Source organism: Barbus barbus (genome assembly GCF_936440315.1).
Source record: "Barbus barbus genome assembly, chromosome: 47".
NCBI lineage: Eukaryota > Metazoa > Chordata > Actinopteri > Cypriniformes > Cyprinidae > Barbus > Barbus barbus.
This window is the reverse complement of record NC_136725.1, coordinates 16031241-16045792: the sequence shown is the minus strand read 5'-3', so window position 1 is coordinate 16045792 and position 14552 is coordinate 16031241. Positions and strand designations below refer to the sequence as shown.

At 38.0% G+C, this 14552-nt stretch overlaps 1 protein-coding gene across 2 annotated transcripts in view; it reads left to right on the top strand.

The window, feature by feature from the left end:
* LOC306865562 (serine/threonine-protein kinase DCLK1-like) overlaps positions 1–14552 on the top strand; it is a gene marked incomplete at its 3' end in the record, with an annotated part of 49426 nt that overhangs the window by 23735 nt on the left and 11139 nt on the right. The window contains exons 1-2 of one of the 2 annotated variants that reach the window (XM_079410250.1): positions 9453–9530; positions 10676–10770. In XM_079410250.1, coding sequence (XP_079266376.1) covers positions 9515–9530; positions 10676–10770 — 111 coding nt within the window. In that variant the 5' untranslated portion in view covers positions 9453–9514. Of the gene's footprint in view, positions 1–9452; positions 9531–10675; positions 10771–14552 lie in introns of those variants that run through there. The other variant, XM_079410251.1, reaches the window with a different exon arrangement.

Here is a 14552-nt window from a genome sequence, read left to right as displayed (position 1 = left end):
ATTTTTGGCTAGATAAATATCAGCAACTGCATCAAATTGCATATTTTTAATTTAACTATAAAATTGGGTTGTTTTTCCCTTTTCAAGCTCCATATTCTCAGTCTATATTCTATTCTGTATCATATTATTGGAGCGGATTTTTGTTAATATTATTTTTGTTATATGTCAGGCTTCAAGGGTTATATTACCCCCCAAAGTTAAAATTTCATAATTATTTATGACCCATACTCGGAATTCATGCTCTGCATTTAACCCATCCAACGTGCACACACACAGCAGTGAACACACACACACACACAGCAGTGAACACACACCCGGAGCAGTGGGCAGCCATTTATGCTGCGGCGCCCGGGGAGCAGTTGGGGGTTCGGTGCCTTGCTCAAGGGCACCTCAGTCGTGGTATTGAGGGTGGAGAGAGTGCTGTACATTCACTCCCCCCACCTACAATCCCTGCCGGCCCGAGACTCGAACCCGCAACCTTTAGATTACAAGTCCGACTCTCTAACCATTAGGCCACAACTTCCCCACGAATTTCCCTCTTCTATGGAACACAAAAGAAATATTTCAAAGCATGTTGAAAGATTTTTTTTTCTTCAATAGTCTGTGGGCTCCAGTGTTGTTTTGTTCACTCTATTGAACAAAAACAGTTGGAACGTTCTTCAAAATAACTTCTTTTATGTACCAAAGAAGAAAGAAAGTCATACAGGTTTGGAATGACATGAAGGTGAAAAAATGATGATAGAATTTATTTTAGGTATCTCTCTATGAAACGGTTATTTTTTTTTATAGAATTTTAATTGTTTATAATTATTCCAATTTTTTATTTCAAATGGAAATTCCAGTTAATGTTCTTAATGGAAATTATTATGAAGTGTGGATGAGAAATTCTAACGTTTTTTATTCTGGGGGTCTCAGGGTCGGCTGAGAGCCTGGGTTTCTGGATCTGTAAAGGTTAAAAAACCCTGCCTTACTAAACTTTTTAGTTTTTTAATTTAGTCTCCACCTGAACCTAAAGCATACAAACACACGCCTTACATCGTCTTTATTTCTCGCTCTCCTACTAGAAGTCCCACACCGGTGTGGGCAGGTGTATACATAGCGGAGGCGTCCTGTACTTTCTCAGCAAGACACAACTGGTGGACGGATATGATGGCAATTGCAATTTTGTAGCTGTTGCGTTGCATTTTAGTTGCTGCTGCTTCTGGGTTGCAATCAATGCAATTTTATTCACATCTAACGGAAAAGCCAGTGGTCAATTTATATACCATTGAAAGGATCAAACAGACCGGCTGATAAACAGACATCTGCCTTGTAATCTGTCAGACAGCATAGGTCAAATGTGCGATATTTCTTGGGATGAATCAGATTAGAGATTTCCAGAAAGGTCTAGCTGTGGTTACTTTAGAGAGCCGATTGATGAGGCTGCTTGCTGTATGAGAGCTGTTTATATAATACACCCTGTCAAGCTAAGTATAGCACATTGATTTCTGGTGGAGACGCACTTTACCTGATGAAATTCTGCACAAATGGCACTGATGTACTGTTTGTGTACAGTTACGAGAAGCCTTTTGTTTTTTAACACGATGAAAAAGCGAAGCCCATGTCATCCTACGGATTATTCACAGTTTGAGCGGCGCGATCAAGTGTAGAGCTTGACAACACATTTTGAGGTGCTTTAACAAAGGAGACACAGCGAGACAGACATAAACAGCCTCTCTCTGTCATATTTATCAACAGCTGTGTGGGCCGATGGAGATGGTGCTCATCTGTGCTGTTCACATTACAGACTGCGTCTCATTCTCTGCCTGTCCTATTTACTGAAGGCACCCTTCCAGTGGATTTCTGATCTATAATCTTAGGTCGTTCGCCTCACGAATTTCTATTAAACTTTTCTTTGAATTTGCACGGATGAGCTTGGCCTCGTAGTCAACTGAATTTTTGTCTGAGTAGTTTATCCAGAGAGGAATCTTTAATTAGAGCTCCAGAGAGTAATCTCTAATCAGCTCCAAACACTGACTGTCTGGCTGACTGTCCTCAGGAAATGCAGAGCTGCTCCTGTCACTCAAATCCAGAAACCTTGTTATTATTCTCACTGTGTAATTCTGGCCATTCGCACAGCTCATTACTGACAAACCCACAAACAGCTCATTAACCTATTAACATGTGCCCTACTGGAGGAAAACTGGCTTTTTGTTAATGCATGTTCCCGGTCTTATTGTGTATGCCTCATCTGTGCACGTTATTCCAAAGAAAAAAGTTAGTCATTTTTATATTTTTAAGTAGTGTATTAACTTGTTTCACCTTGTTGCAAGATATGAGAAAATCTTTGCAACATCGACACTGATACTGAATTGTCTCAAGCTGAATAACAACACTACTGCTGCGTATTATTGAACTAAACTGAAAAAAACACTGAATTGACTTGAGCTGAATAATGACACTGCTGTCTTGATAGAGCTATTTAGATTTGTCTCATATATGATGAAATTTGCAGCATTGATTCTGTTATTTTTCTGTGTATTACCGGGAAGCTGATTTGAAACAATTTGTATTGTATTTGAGCCTCTAACTCTAGCACGCTCTATTCTAATTCTATTTTATCTGTCTTCTTTGTATCTATTAGTCTTCTTTGTATCTATCTGACTCACTAACACTGACTGACACGGAAGAGAAGAAATTGTTGTTTTCTTTGCACACAAACAGTGTTCTCGTAGCTTCATAAAAGAAAAGTTGAACTGCTGATGTCACATGGACTATTTTAACGATGTCCTTACCACCCTTCTGGGTCTTGAACGTGTCAGTTGCATTGCATATGCAGGATCAGAAAGCTCTCGGATTTCATCAAAACATCTTAATTTGTGTTCTGAAGATGAACAGAGGTCTCACGCGCTTGGAACGACATGAGGGTGAATAATTAATGACCGAATTCAAATTTTTGGCTGAACTATGACTTTTAACAGATTATTTCCTGGCAGAAAATTATCAGTACCTTTTCTGTTATTATATGGAATTTTTTCTCAGAGTGTAAATTGCACACTGGTTAACATCTATATTTTGACTAGTATTGCATTCTGCATTACACACATTTTATCAGTATATGCATTCCCCGGGAATTAAACCCATGACTTTGGTGTTACTAGCACCATGCACTTCTACAAGAAGTTTTCAGGCTACTGTTGTCAGTAATGATTGTTTTTAGTCACAGTACTTGGTACTCTAATTAAATGCTGCTTAATGTCAATGTCATCAATTTTATGGGGTAACTCCACTGATCTATATATAATGTTCTCTATTATAGATTTTTCCAATCCTGTCAATTCCCAACTGATAAAATAAATCAAATAAAGATAATAAAATAACTTTTTTTTTTTCTCAGTGAAAATTGTTTTACTTAAAAACATTTCCTTATGAATTGTGAATGTTTTTAGAATTGATATGCAAGGGCAAAATGCACTGTCTATATGCACAATATAATAGCAGTATTCTAAACAAGCTTTTGAACAATGGGATATTTCTTGGATGTTCTTTATGGATCAATGCCAGTAAACAATAGTATATAATGTGAACTCTGATTTCACTAAAAGCATGTAAATTGTAGATTGGAGCCCACAAGAATGCTATTTAAAAAGAAAAAAATCGAAACAGTTTAGATCTGTAATATTGGCCATAACATAAAAATAATTATTAGCTACTGTAGCTGCGTGTATTACTCTTTGCAATAAAAACAGTATGAAAAGTCGTGTTTATTTGTCAGTGATAAAATTAACTTACTGCACAGAGACTGATAAAATTCTGTATCCTGGTGCACTCTTTCTGGCTCCTCTCTGAAACCCTGTCGTGCATATCACATAGATGCACCGTAAATAGAAATTTCATTAAAAATGATATCCACTGTGAGACAGATGTGCTTGCTTGAATATACTCAGAGCAGGATGCTCTGCTCCCAGAATGGAGCCATGAGCGGATTGAGCGCCCCAGAGGACAGGCACAATCACTATCTGGATGCTTCATATATTTTAACAATGCAGAAGTGTGTTTACATATAATTTGTGTGTAAACATATAAAGTCTTAGTTTTTAAGCCATGCACTGTATATACGTTACATAATTCCTGTAATTACACTTTTTTTTTATTTGTTTCCATTGTAATTAATCATTTTCATTATATAAATAATTCATCATATAAATAATCATTATTTTGAACATTTTATATTTGATTTATTGACTTAAGTAATAATAATTCATCCAAAATTGTAAATTGACTGAAAATTTACACTCCTCTCAGGCCATCGAAGATTATAGCTAGGTTTGTTACTTCACCACAACAGATCTGGAGAAATTTAGCAATACATAGCTCAGAAGTGGATCCTCTGCAGTGAATGGGTGCCATCAGAATGAGAGTCCAAACAGCTGATAAAAACATCACAATAATCCACACGTAATCCACATGACTCCAGTCCATCAATTAAAGTCTTGTGATGTGAAAATCTGCTTATCTGTGGGAAACAAATCCATCATTAAACCATTTTTACTTTAAACCGTCGCTTCTGGCCAAAATATGAGTCCATAATCCATAATGCTTCTTCCTTCAGTAAGTAAGAGTCCATCCATCCTTTCACATCAAAATTCACCAACATAATTGTTTAGAACGGTTTAGACTAAATTCACTTGTAAATGATGCTTGATCTGTGCCTATTTCACTCCTGAAGTCAAGATGACTTTTTCACTGGAGAAAGCAATATTATGGATAGAGGACTCATTTGAAGTAAAAAAATGTCTTGATGGATTTGTTTATTGCGAAGATGCAGCTTTCTGCTTTGCAATGCGATAATTGATGGCATTGTGAAAGAAACTCATCTGCATCTTGGATGTCCTGAGGGTGAGTAAATTGTAAACAACATTTTGGAGTGAACTATTCCTTTAAAAAGCCTTTTTTTTTTGGTAATGTCTGTTCATTGATTTTCTCTTTGAATTGTCTTTGGGGGAGTTTTTTCTGCTCATATTGATAAATGTAATGAAATTAATTTACAAAAACTTTGTAACAGCCCTAAAATCATAATAATCTCTTCTGTGACGGCTCATAAGTCATTCATACATAAGTTATTTCTGCTCAGCTATAGTGGGAGTGTTAGATCAGGACAGGGGTATATCAGGTGAGGACACTTTGATATGCCTCTTTCACAGTCCCTTTTGGATCATATCCTTGTTTTGAATGAAGGACTAAGGGTCAGATGCAAACAGCGGACCAAACTGCACCTGGTGTGAAAAGAGAGAAGTAAACAGCAGAGAGAGAGAGTAGGAGAGAAGAGAGGTCACATTACTGAATCCATCCTCCCACAGCTGAGCATGTTACACAAGAGCAAACTCAGAGTCATTTCTCTCTTTTTAGTGTCTAAATTTATATTTGTGTTATAAACCATGCTGAACTCATATCCCATACATAAAATATGGCCCCTCTCCCAGCAGTCTCATGCAGTGCTGTAACATACTCTATAGCTGCAGTCGTTTATGTTTGTGTATTTACAGGTGCATCTCAATAAATTAGAATGTCGTGAAAAAGTTCATTTTTTCTTGTAAGTTATTTCAAAAAGTGAAACTTTCATATATTTTAAAGTCGTGACGTATTGTCAAGTATGGTGACCCATACTCGAAATTGGTGCTCTGCGTTTAACCCATCCAAGTGCACACACACAGCAGTGAGTAGTGAACAAATGCACACACACACACACACACCGTGAACACACACCCGGAGCAGTGGGCAGCCATGCTGCAGATTCATTGCATGTAAAGTAAAACATTTTCAAATTTTTTTTTTTTTTTAATTTTGATGATTAGAGCTTACAGCTGATGAAAGTCAAAAATCAGTATCTCAAAATATTAGAATATTTACATTTGAGTTTCAATTAATGACCATCCCTACAGTATAAATTCCTGGTATCTCTTGTTCTTTTAAACCACAATAATGGAGAAGACCGCTGACTTGGCAATGATCCAGAAGACGAACATTGATGCCCTCCACAAAGGTCATTACTGAAAGGTGTGGCTGTTTACAGAGTGCTGTATCAAAGCATGTTAAATGCAAAGTTGACTGGAAGGAATTTGGGTAGGAAAAGGTGCACAAGCAACAGGGATGACTTCAAGCTTGAGAATACTGTCAAGCAAAGCTGATTCAAACACTTGGGAGAGCTTCACAAGGAGTGGACTGAAGCTGGAGTCAGTGCATCAAGAGTCACCACGCTCAGACGTCTTCAGGAAAAGGGCTACCAAGCCACTTCTGAACCACAGACAACGTCAGAAGCGTCTTACCTGGGCTGTGGAGAAAAAGAACTGGACTGTTGCTCAGTGGTCCAAAGTCCTCTTTTCAGATGAAAGTAAATTTTGCATTTCATTTGGAAATCAAGGTCCCAGAGTCTGGAGGAAGAGTGGAGAGGCACAAAATCCATGTTGCTTGAGGTCCAGTGTGAAGTTTCCACAGTCAGTGATGATTTGGGCTGTCATGTCATCTGCTGGTGTTGGTCCACTGTGTTTTCTGAAGTCCACAGTCAACGCAGCCATCTACCAGGAAATTTTAGAGCACTTCATGCTTCCTTCTGCTGACAAGCTTTATGGAGATGCTGATTTCATTTTCCAGCAGGACTTGGCACCTGCCCACACTGCCAAAAGGTACCAAAAGCTGGTTCAATGACCATGGTGTTACTGTGCTTGATTGGCCAGCAAACTCGCCTGACCTGAACCCCATAGAGAATCTATGGGGTATTGTCAAGAGGAAGCTGAGAGACACAAGACCCAACAATGCAGATGACCTGAAGGCCGCTCTCAAAGCAACCTGGGCTTCCATACCACCTCAGCAGTGCCACAAACTGATCACCTCCATGCCATGCCAAATTGAGGCAGTAATTAAAGCAAAATTACTGCCTCGGGGGACTTGTGGGGAAGTCGTGGCCTAATGGTTAGAGAGTCGGACTTGTCATCCAAAGGTTGCGGGTTCGAGTCCCTGGCCGGCAGGAATTGTAGGTGGGGGGAGTGAATGTCCAGCGCTCTCTCCACCCTCAATACCACGACTGAGGTGCCCTTGAGCAAGGCACCGAACCCCCAACTGCTCCCCGGGCGCTGCAGCATAAAATGGCTGCCCACTGCTCCGGGTGTGTGTGTGTTCACGGTGTGTGTGTGTTCACTGCTGTGTGTGTTAAATGCAGAGCACGAATTCCGAGTATGGGTCACCATACTTGGCTGAATGTCACTTCACTTCACTTCACTTCAAAAGGAGCCTCTACCAAGTAATTGAGTACATATACAGTAAATGAACATACTTTCCAGAACGCCAACAATTCACTAAAAATGTTTTTTTTTTATTGGTCTTATGAAGTATTCTAATTTGTTGAGATTTTGGTTTTTGTTAAATGTGAGCCTAAATCATCACAATTAAAAGAAACAAAGACGTAAACTACTTCAGTCTGTGTGCATTGAATTTATTTAATACACGAGTTTCACAATTTGAGTTGAATTACTGAAATAAATTAACTTTTCCACGACATTCTAATTTATTTAGATGCACCTGTATGAAAGGAGTGGAGAATAGATTCAACCTAAGGTTTGGTTCAATTAGGCCTGCAGCTATGAAAACAGATTTATGTTTGACCTATCAAACCTTCTTACGCTTGTCACAAAATCATCCATTATTATTCAGGGTATGATTAAAATGAGGAATATTGATCAAAATCAGTTACTTTTAAAACTTATGCTTAGTTCCCAACAGGGTCAAAAATTTACAGGGTGTAGGGCAAAAATGCTCCCCAAATTCAAGATAAGGGGGAAAAAAAAATGCCCCTGCCGAATTAAGCGAGATTGCAGCATTAAATTCACAGTAGATTTGTTCATGAGTTCTTGTGAAAGTGCATAACTTACATTAGACTGAAGTCTAATTGGACTGTTACATGTGCATGTAAATGCACTGTACATGAAAAGCATTAAACTGTGTCAAAGAAAATCAACGCCATGCATCTTATGTTCCAACTTTGCACTGTAAAGATAGCTTTTGTTGATTTTGACTGGTAACAGAGTTTAAAATATTGTAATTAATTGAAGCTGGCTGACTGGTTAAGTTGAAGTATATTACAGTTAACATAACAGATAGATTTTAAAAAGTAATTATAAAAATTACTTACAAAGGTAAAAATGCCCCTCAAAAGCAATTCCAGGGTGCAAATATTGCCCCTTAATGGAATAGTTAATTTCTGATGCTGCTCCCAATCTAGTTTTGAATAGCCTATTCTGTATCTTTGATTTAGACATTCTGTGAACTCCCCAAAAGGGGTTTAAGGATATTTGGATGCTTGTGTGAGGGGGTGGCTCAGCTTGTTGCCATTTCTGACAGAGAACTTTGAGAACATGTTGGAGAACTAACCCCAAAAATAAAACGGTGATGTGTCCATTTGCGAAGCATCACTTGCATCAAATTAATGAAGCACCACAGATGGTGCTAATGAGTGTAGCATAGGCCTACTTCTTCCCCCCAGTCTGACACACACACACACACACACACACACACACACATTAGCGAAGATATCTCATATTAAGTGGCTTTCATATGGAGCTGAAAATTTGGCCCTCATACAAACATCTTGAAACAAAATCATTTGGATTATTTTGAGGCTTTTAAGTAGTGACAGACCTCTTCAAACATCTTCACATGTCATTTTTAGACACGTTTTACTAGTCTATATGTATGAGGAAAATGTGAAAAGGAAAATGAAAAACCTATTAACACTCACAAACACACTCACTCACAGCATTTCAAAGGGAACTTGGTGAACTCAAAAACTCCCAAACTGAGCTTACTATTGGCAGGGAACTAGATTTCAATTTAATCACGTTCAATAATAATAAACTGAACGCTAAACGTATTGACATCTAAAAAGCTATAATTGATCTTTGTCTGTTTCCTGTAAACACCGCATAGATCACACAGGGTCATGTTGAATTGCTTTTATAGAGAAGCGCTTTTTATAGGCTTTTAAAACTGTTCACCTGAAAGCTAGTGGCATTCAGAAACCAAATAAATGAATGAATGACTAAACACTAAAATAAACGCCTGAGAACAAATTAATGAATGAATATAGGCTACCTGAGATCAAATAACGTTAGAGATCACGTATTTATATTAGTAAAATTGTCACTTAATATATATATATATATATATATATATATTCACGAGACTTTAGAAATCACTGCCTCCTGTTAAAATACGGTAGTGTTTATGTTTGTATCTGGCCGTGGTTCGAGTGCCATTAAAGGTCTGTCGGTGGGAATTTTCGTCGCGTTTTCACCATTACCTCCCACTACCGTACCGCACCGGCCGGCCGCGCGTCACAGCTACGCAGGCAGACGGCGAGCCAATGAGCGATCAGCGGCTCACGCTCTGTTCTCCGCTCCGCTCTCTGCTGCTCCATTCATTGGAATCCGCGCTCAGTGAGTGCTGCTGCTTTCTGCCTCCTGGAATAGCACTGTGTCTCAAGATGCTGCAATACGAAGGTAGGAGAGGCGGATTCACTGCTCTTTTGCGGATACACGAGAGGCTGGCTTTTACTTTTTAGGACGGAATTTAATAGTGAGGCTTATTCAGCTGGAATTGACATCAGAAGGATTTTATTTGATGTGAATTCATATGCGAATCAGTAGGTTTTTCATTTCTAATTCAGTTCGTCTTCATGGGAGAGACCAAGGAGTGTTGTAACACAATTTTGTTTATTTGTCTTTAACGTTTTTTTTTTGCGCTGTGTTTTAAACTGTGATATGATATTCCCATATTTGTCTGCTACAAAATAAAATAGTTTAGAATTCCACAATTTATCACTAGTCTGTGTAAATGAATGAATCATGGGCTGTAACACGCTGTGCATTAAATTATTGTGGTAATTAAATTCATTTCTCCGAAAGAATTCTTCTGTCATCCCTCATGTCATATGCATGTTGTTTACAGTGGCTTTTGACATAATTAGTTTGGCCTTGTTCATATATAATATCTAATCATTTTATGTATTGTGTATACAAATTGTGTATACATAAAACACATTGGTTTACTTCTGTTATAACTTCACTACAAGCTTTGACTTTCCATTCAGTTCCATAAAGCTGCTGCTTTATTCAGTTTCCGACGTAAATTAAAATGGATATGGTACAGTTTGATGTTCTGTATAAATCACTGTTTTGGCGATGGATGTTTCACTTTTGTGTGTGCTGTAACATATGAGAAAATGTAAAACTGTCAAGGGATAATTCCTAATCTGTATCAGCAAATAGAGGAAGTCGCCTGTGAATATGAATCAGCCTGGTGTTGACAGAGAGTTCGGATCTTCTCAGTGGTGTGTAGTGCAGTCCTACCATGACTGATGGGCCTTGGAAGATGTGAGGTTGTAGAAATGGAGGGATTTGTGCCACTGGGTGTGTGGCGCTCTATCCGAAGAGGATTTGTTTAGGGATGTGAGTGTGGGAAGCAGGAGCAGCTGTGTGGGTGATTTCTTCTCTTCTTACTCACTGACAGCCTTTTGAAAAGCTCGCTCTTTGAATATAAGAGAACTGGCAGCCTCCTGGGGGCACTTGAAATATTTGCTGAGCTTCATTCACAAATTTTGTACACTTTTTTGTGAACTCAGACATTTTTCCACTTTTTTTTATAGTGAATGGGACCCCGGTCAGTCAGCTGTCCACACCCCATTCTGCAAAATCTCCCAGTCCATCTCCCACCAGCCCAGGGAGCTTGAAGAAACGCAGGGTAAGACAACATTCTCTCCACAATCTCCCTAATACACACACGGTTTGTACACTAGCTCATACACCTGCTCAAACATAAACCTCAGATCTTTTACTGTCCACCTGGTTCATTTGATATCATGTATCATCTAAATCCAATTCTTTTGTACCAAATAGTGTCCTTTATGTAGTGTTTATCCAGTATATCGTGTGATTTGAGTGTCCAGATCCTTCTCCACTTAGATAGAACATTCTGTTGCCCTCCTTCGCCATCTCGGGCTCTATATAATGCGCTCCTTCTATGTTCTCAGGAAATGGACAAGGCCATCATTGACAGCACAGCTTAACTTCCCCACTTCTTCAAAGTGGCACTAAGATCCACAGTCAATCCTTAGTCTGGGCCACTACATTTGGAAACTTTCGGTCTCTCACATTTCGTTAAAAATGAAAGTCAACTATTGTCAGCCATGGGAAATGACTTCTGCTTGTAGTAGAGCAGCAATCATGAAGATACACTGAAATCGGGGTCCAGAATTAACTTTTGCCATTAATCTGCCAATAGCGATAATTTGAGAAAATAATATAAATAATAATAAAAAATAATAATAATATATATTTTCTCTCTCTCTCTCTCTATATATATATATATGATGTATATATACATATTTGATGTAATGCAAGAAATATTCCTCTATTCTTCCATAGAAGTGTCACCACTAGTACAAGACATGCACTTCTTATAAACAGTTCATATAGGTTCGCTCACATTTCTTACATCAGTAAGGATATGCCAACGAGCAAATAATGTTTTTTTATTTACTCACCAAAACCAATTTTCACTCACATTTGGTGCTTGGCCAGTGCTAATTTTGGACCCTGATTGAGATAGCATTGAGAAAGAGAAATGGCATGATACATGCTGTTGAAGGAGCATGCAACTCACCAGGAAGTGTTTATTTATTCATTGATTTTTTTTTTCTCCAAGAAACACATTACTGTTTGGTTTCTGGGGAAAGTTATGATTGGGAGGAGTTTGTGCGCTTTTGACCAGGTCAAACTATCTTTTAATCCTGCAGTTGATAGACTAATGCAAAGAGGTTTAAACTTCTCCTTCCCAGTCCAGAGTTTCTCTCAGGGTATAATATGAGCCTTTAACCCCAGTGATTACTCTGGCTTCTTTCTCGCTTAAGAGTCAAGAGTCTCTCTGTCTTCCAATCTTTCTTAGTTCTCCATGACTAACATGCACTAGAGCATTCAATCACTGAGGATATTGCACTCCATTCCAAATGATCAAAATGTTGAGCTTTTGGGACATGTCAAATCCAGCTGCAGGCAGTTAAAGTGCTGTTCTACAGCCAGCGAAATCACGTGCTAATATTGACCCAAAATAGATTAATCAGAAACTGTTGGCCACTACCCAACCGGAGCTTTACTGACCTTAAACCAGTTCATAGTGAAACAACTGATTCTCAACATGTTCTCACTGCCTTTTTATTAGTTAGTCCTTTCTCCTAAAAGTGCACTATTGTTAACCCCTGAAAAATGTACTCATGTAATCATGTACATGTAAGAAAAAATTAAATAAAATCCCAATCATATCTGAAACCAAGATAAATGCTATCAGTATAATAACAGTTATTTTACATGGTTTGCCATATGGGGGCCACCATGTAAAGATCACATGACTAGCAATTTTTTTTCTTGGTTAATGGTTGACCGAATTAATGGTTGACTGCAAATATGGCATTTCTTCAATAGCATTGCAACTGAACATTTTTGCTTTTATATGACGTTAAAAGCTAAATGTAATTGACTGCATCCCTGAGAGAAAGTATAGACATGTTCAACTTTTTATATTCTAAATGGTTCCAAATTGCATTAGAAGTTGCTAAACCTCCTCATGAGGAAGAGTTTTAATGATTCTAATTGCGATTCGATCGACATGCCGGCTGAGAGACAGAGATGCCAAGCACTTTGTGTTCGCCCTCCACCCACTAGCAAAGACTCTCAGATTCTCGTCATTCTTTCACTTATCTCTTACCGCAGCCTGAGCTCTTGAAGTTGGATGATCTCTCAGCGGTTTGATTCTGTCAGATGGCTTTGCTCTCAGCTCATTGCTGTTTCAGAATGAGAATTTGGAACAGTCAGATCTGCCCAAAGCAGAGAGGCATCTCAGTGTCTTTACAACCATCTCCAGCATAAGTGGGTCAGGCTTTGAAAACTCCCCAGTGGAGTTCTGTGAATGAAGGAAGGAGAAAAAACATTTACATAAATACGATACAAATGCATTAGAACTGAATGTTCTCTCCAAATGCTTCCAAAGAATCAGGCGCTTCTTTATCTGGCTTATGAATTTATATGAGACTTTGAATGTTGTTATTGCGGCTCTGTGGCTTGGTTATTCAATTAGTTTGCAGTGTGCGCTAATACATTGCTTAATGTGTGTGATTACAGCAGAGTACTGCTGTAATATATATATATATATATATATATATATATATATATATATATATATATATATATATATATCTAAATATAAATATATATATATGATAGTTTACACTGCAGCTTTAAATGACCTCACTCCATCCAAGTGAATGAATTAAACTGATCATTACTACTGATTTATTATTAATTAGCTTTACCGCTCAAGCCCGGGCTGTGGATTACATTCAGTGTATGACCCACTTTTAGAAACGAGCTACACAAGAGTGCCGGATCTATACTGGGAATATCTACATGTGTGTGTGTGTGTGGGGGGGACCTCTGTGTCCTCAGGCATATCCCCTCCATCATTTCTCTTTCTTTCCACAAGATCTCAGTTCCTCTGGGGAAAAATATGGAACACATACGCATTTGATGCTATGGCGACAAATACATTTTTAATCCGTGTCAAAACACAGAAAATAGGGATGTTGTTTCCAAGTCTGCTAATCCACCTCTATCTGTCTTAAATTAGGATGAATAGAGGTAAATGAGGTTACAATTTAAATCGTATCATCATAGTTGTGAGATTAAATGAATTTTTTTCAGTAATTTTTTATGGATGGTTAACTAGGTAGTATGAGTACTTTGTGTTGCGTAACATGGAAAGTGAGGCCATCAAGCTCAGCATCATACCGGTCTCTAAAAGAGTTGAGTGTTGTTTAGGATTGAACTGAAAATGCACCTCTTCAATTCCTGAGTTTTAGCTGGATTCGAGGTAGCATTCCGCTTTTAATTTGTTGTTGAGATGGACAAAGTAAATTCAGTGGAAGTGTTCGGTTTAATTTAAATTGCATAAAAACACATTCTTCTTCATCTCCATTAAATGATGTCCCTCAAACTGTCTGTTGGGTTGCATGCCCTTCACATTTTCCTTTGGCGTTTTCACACCTGTATTTTTTCTTTTACAGTGTTTAAATGACATTGTGTTTGTGTGCATGCGTTTTCATTCATTCCATGAACATTGATTTAAAAATGAATGGTAGCATCTTCCAAGTATGATATGTTTAAAAGGAAGTTGGATTTTCACATGTACTTGTTTTTCTGTTTATTGTACATCAGCAATATAATGACTTTCTTAAAGGGATAGTTCACCCAAAAATGAAAATTCTGTCATCATTTACTCACCTTCATGTCATTCCAAATCTATTCTTTTGTGAAACAGAAAAAGAGCAATTTTGCAAAACGTGCTTGCATGGAGTTTTTCATTTTTGAGTGAGCAATTTCTTTATTTGCTCACTTCATATTCATTCAAAAAATAGACACCTTGTATATTGTATGACACCATGTAAAAATCACCACTTCTCTTTCTGTCTCCGC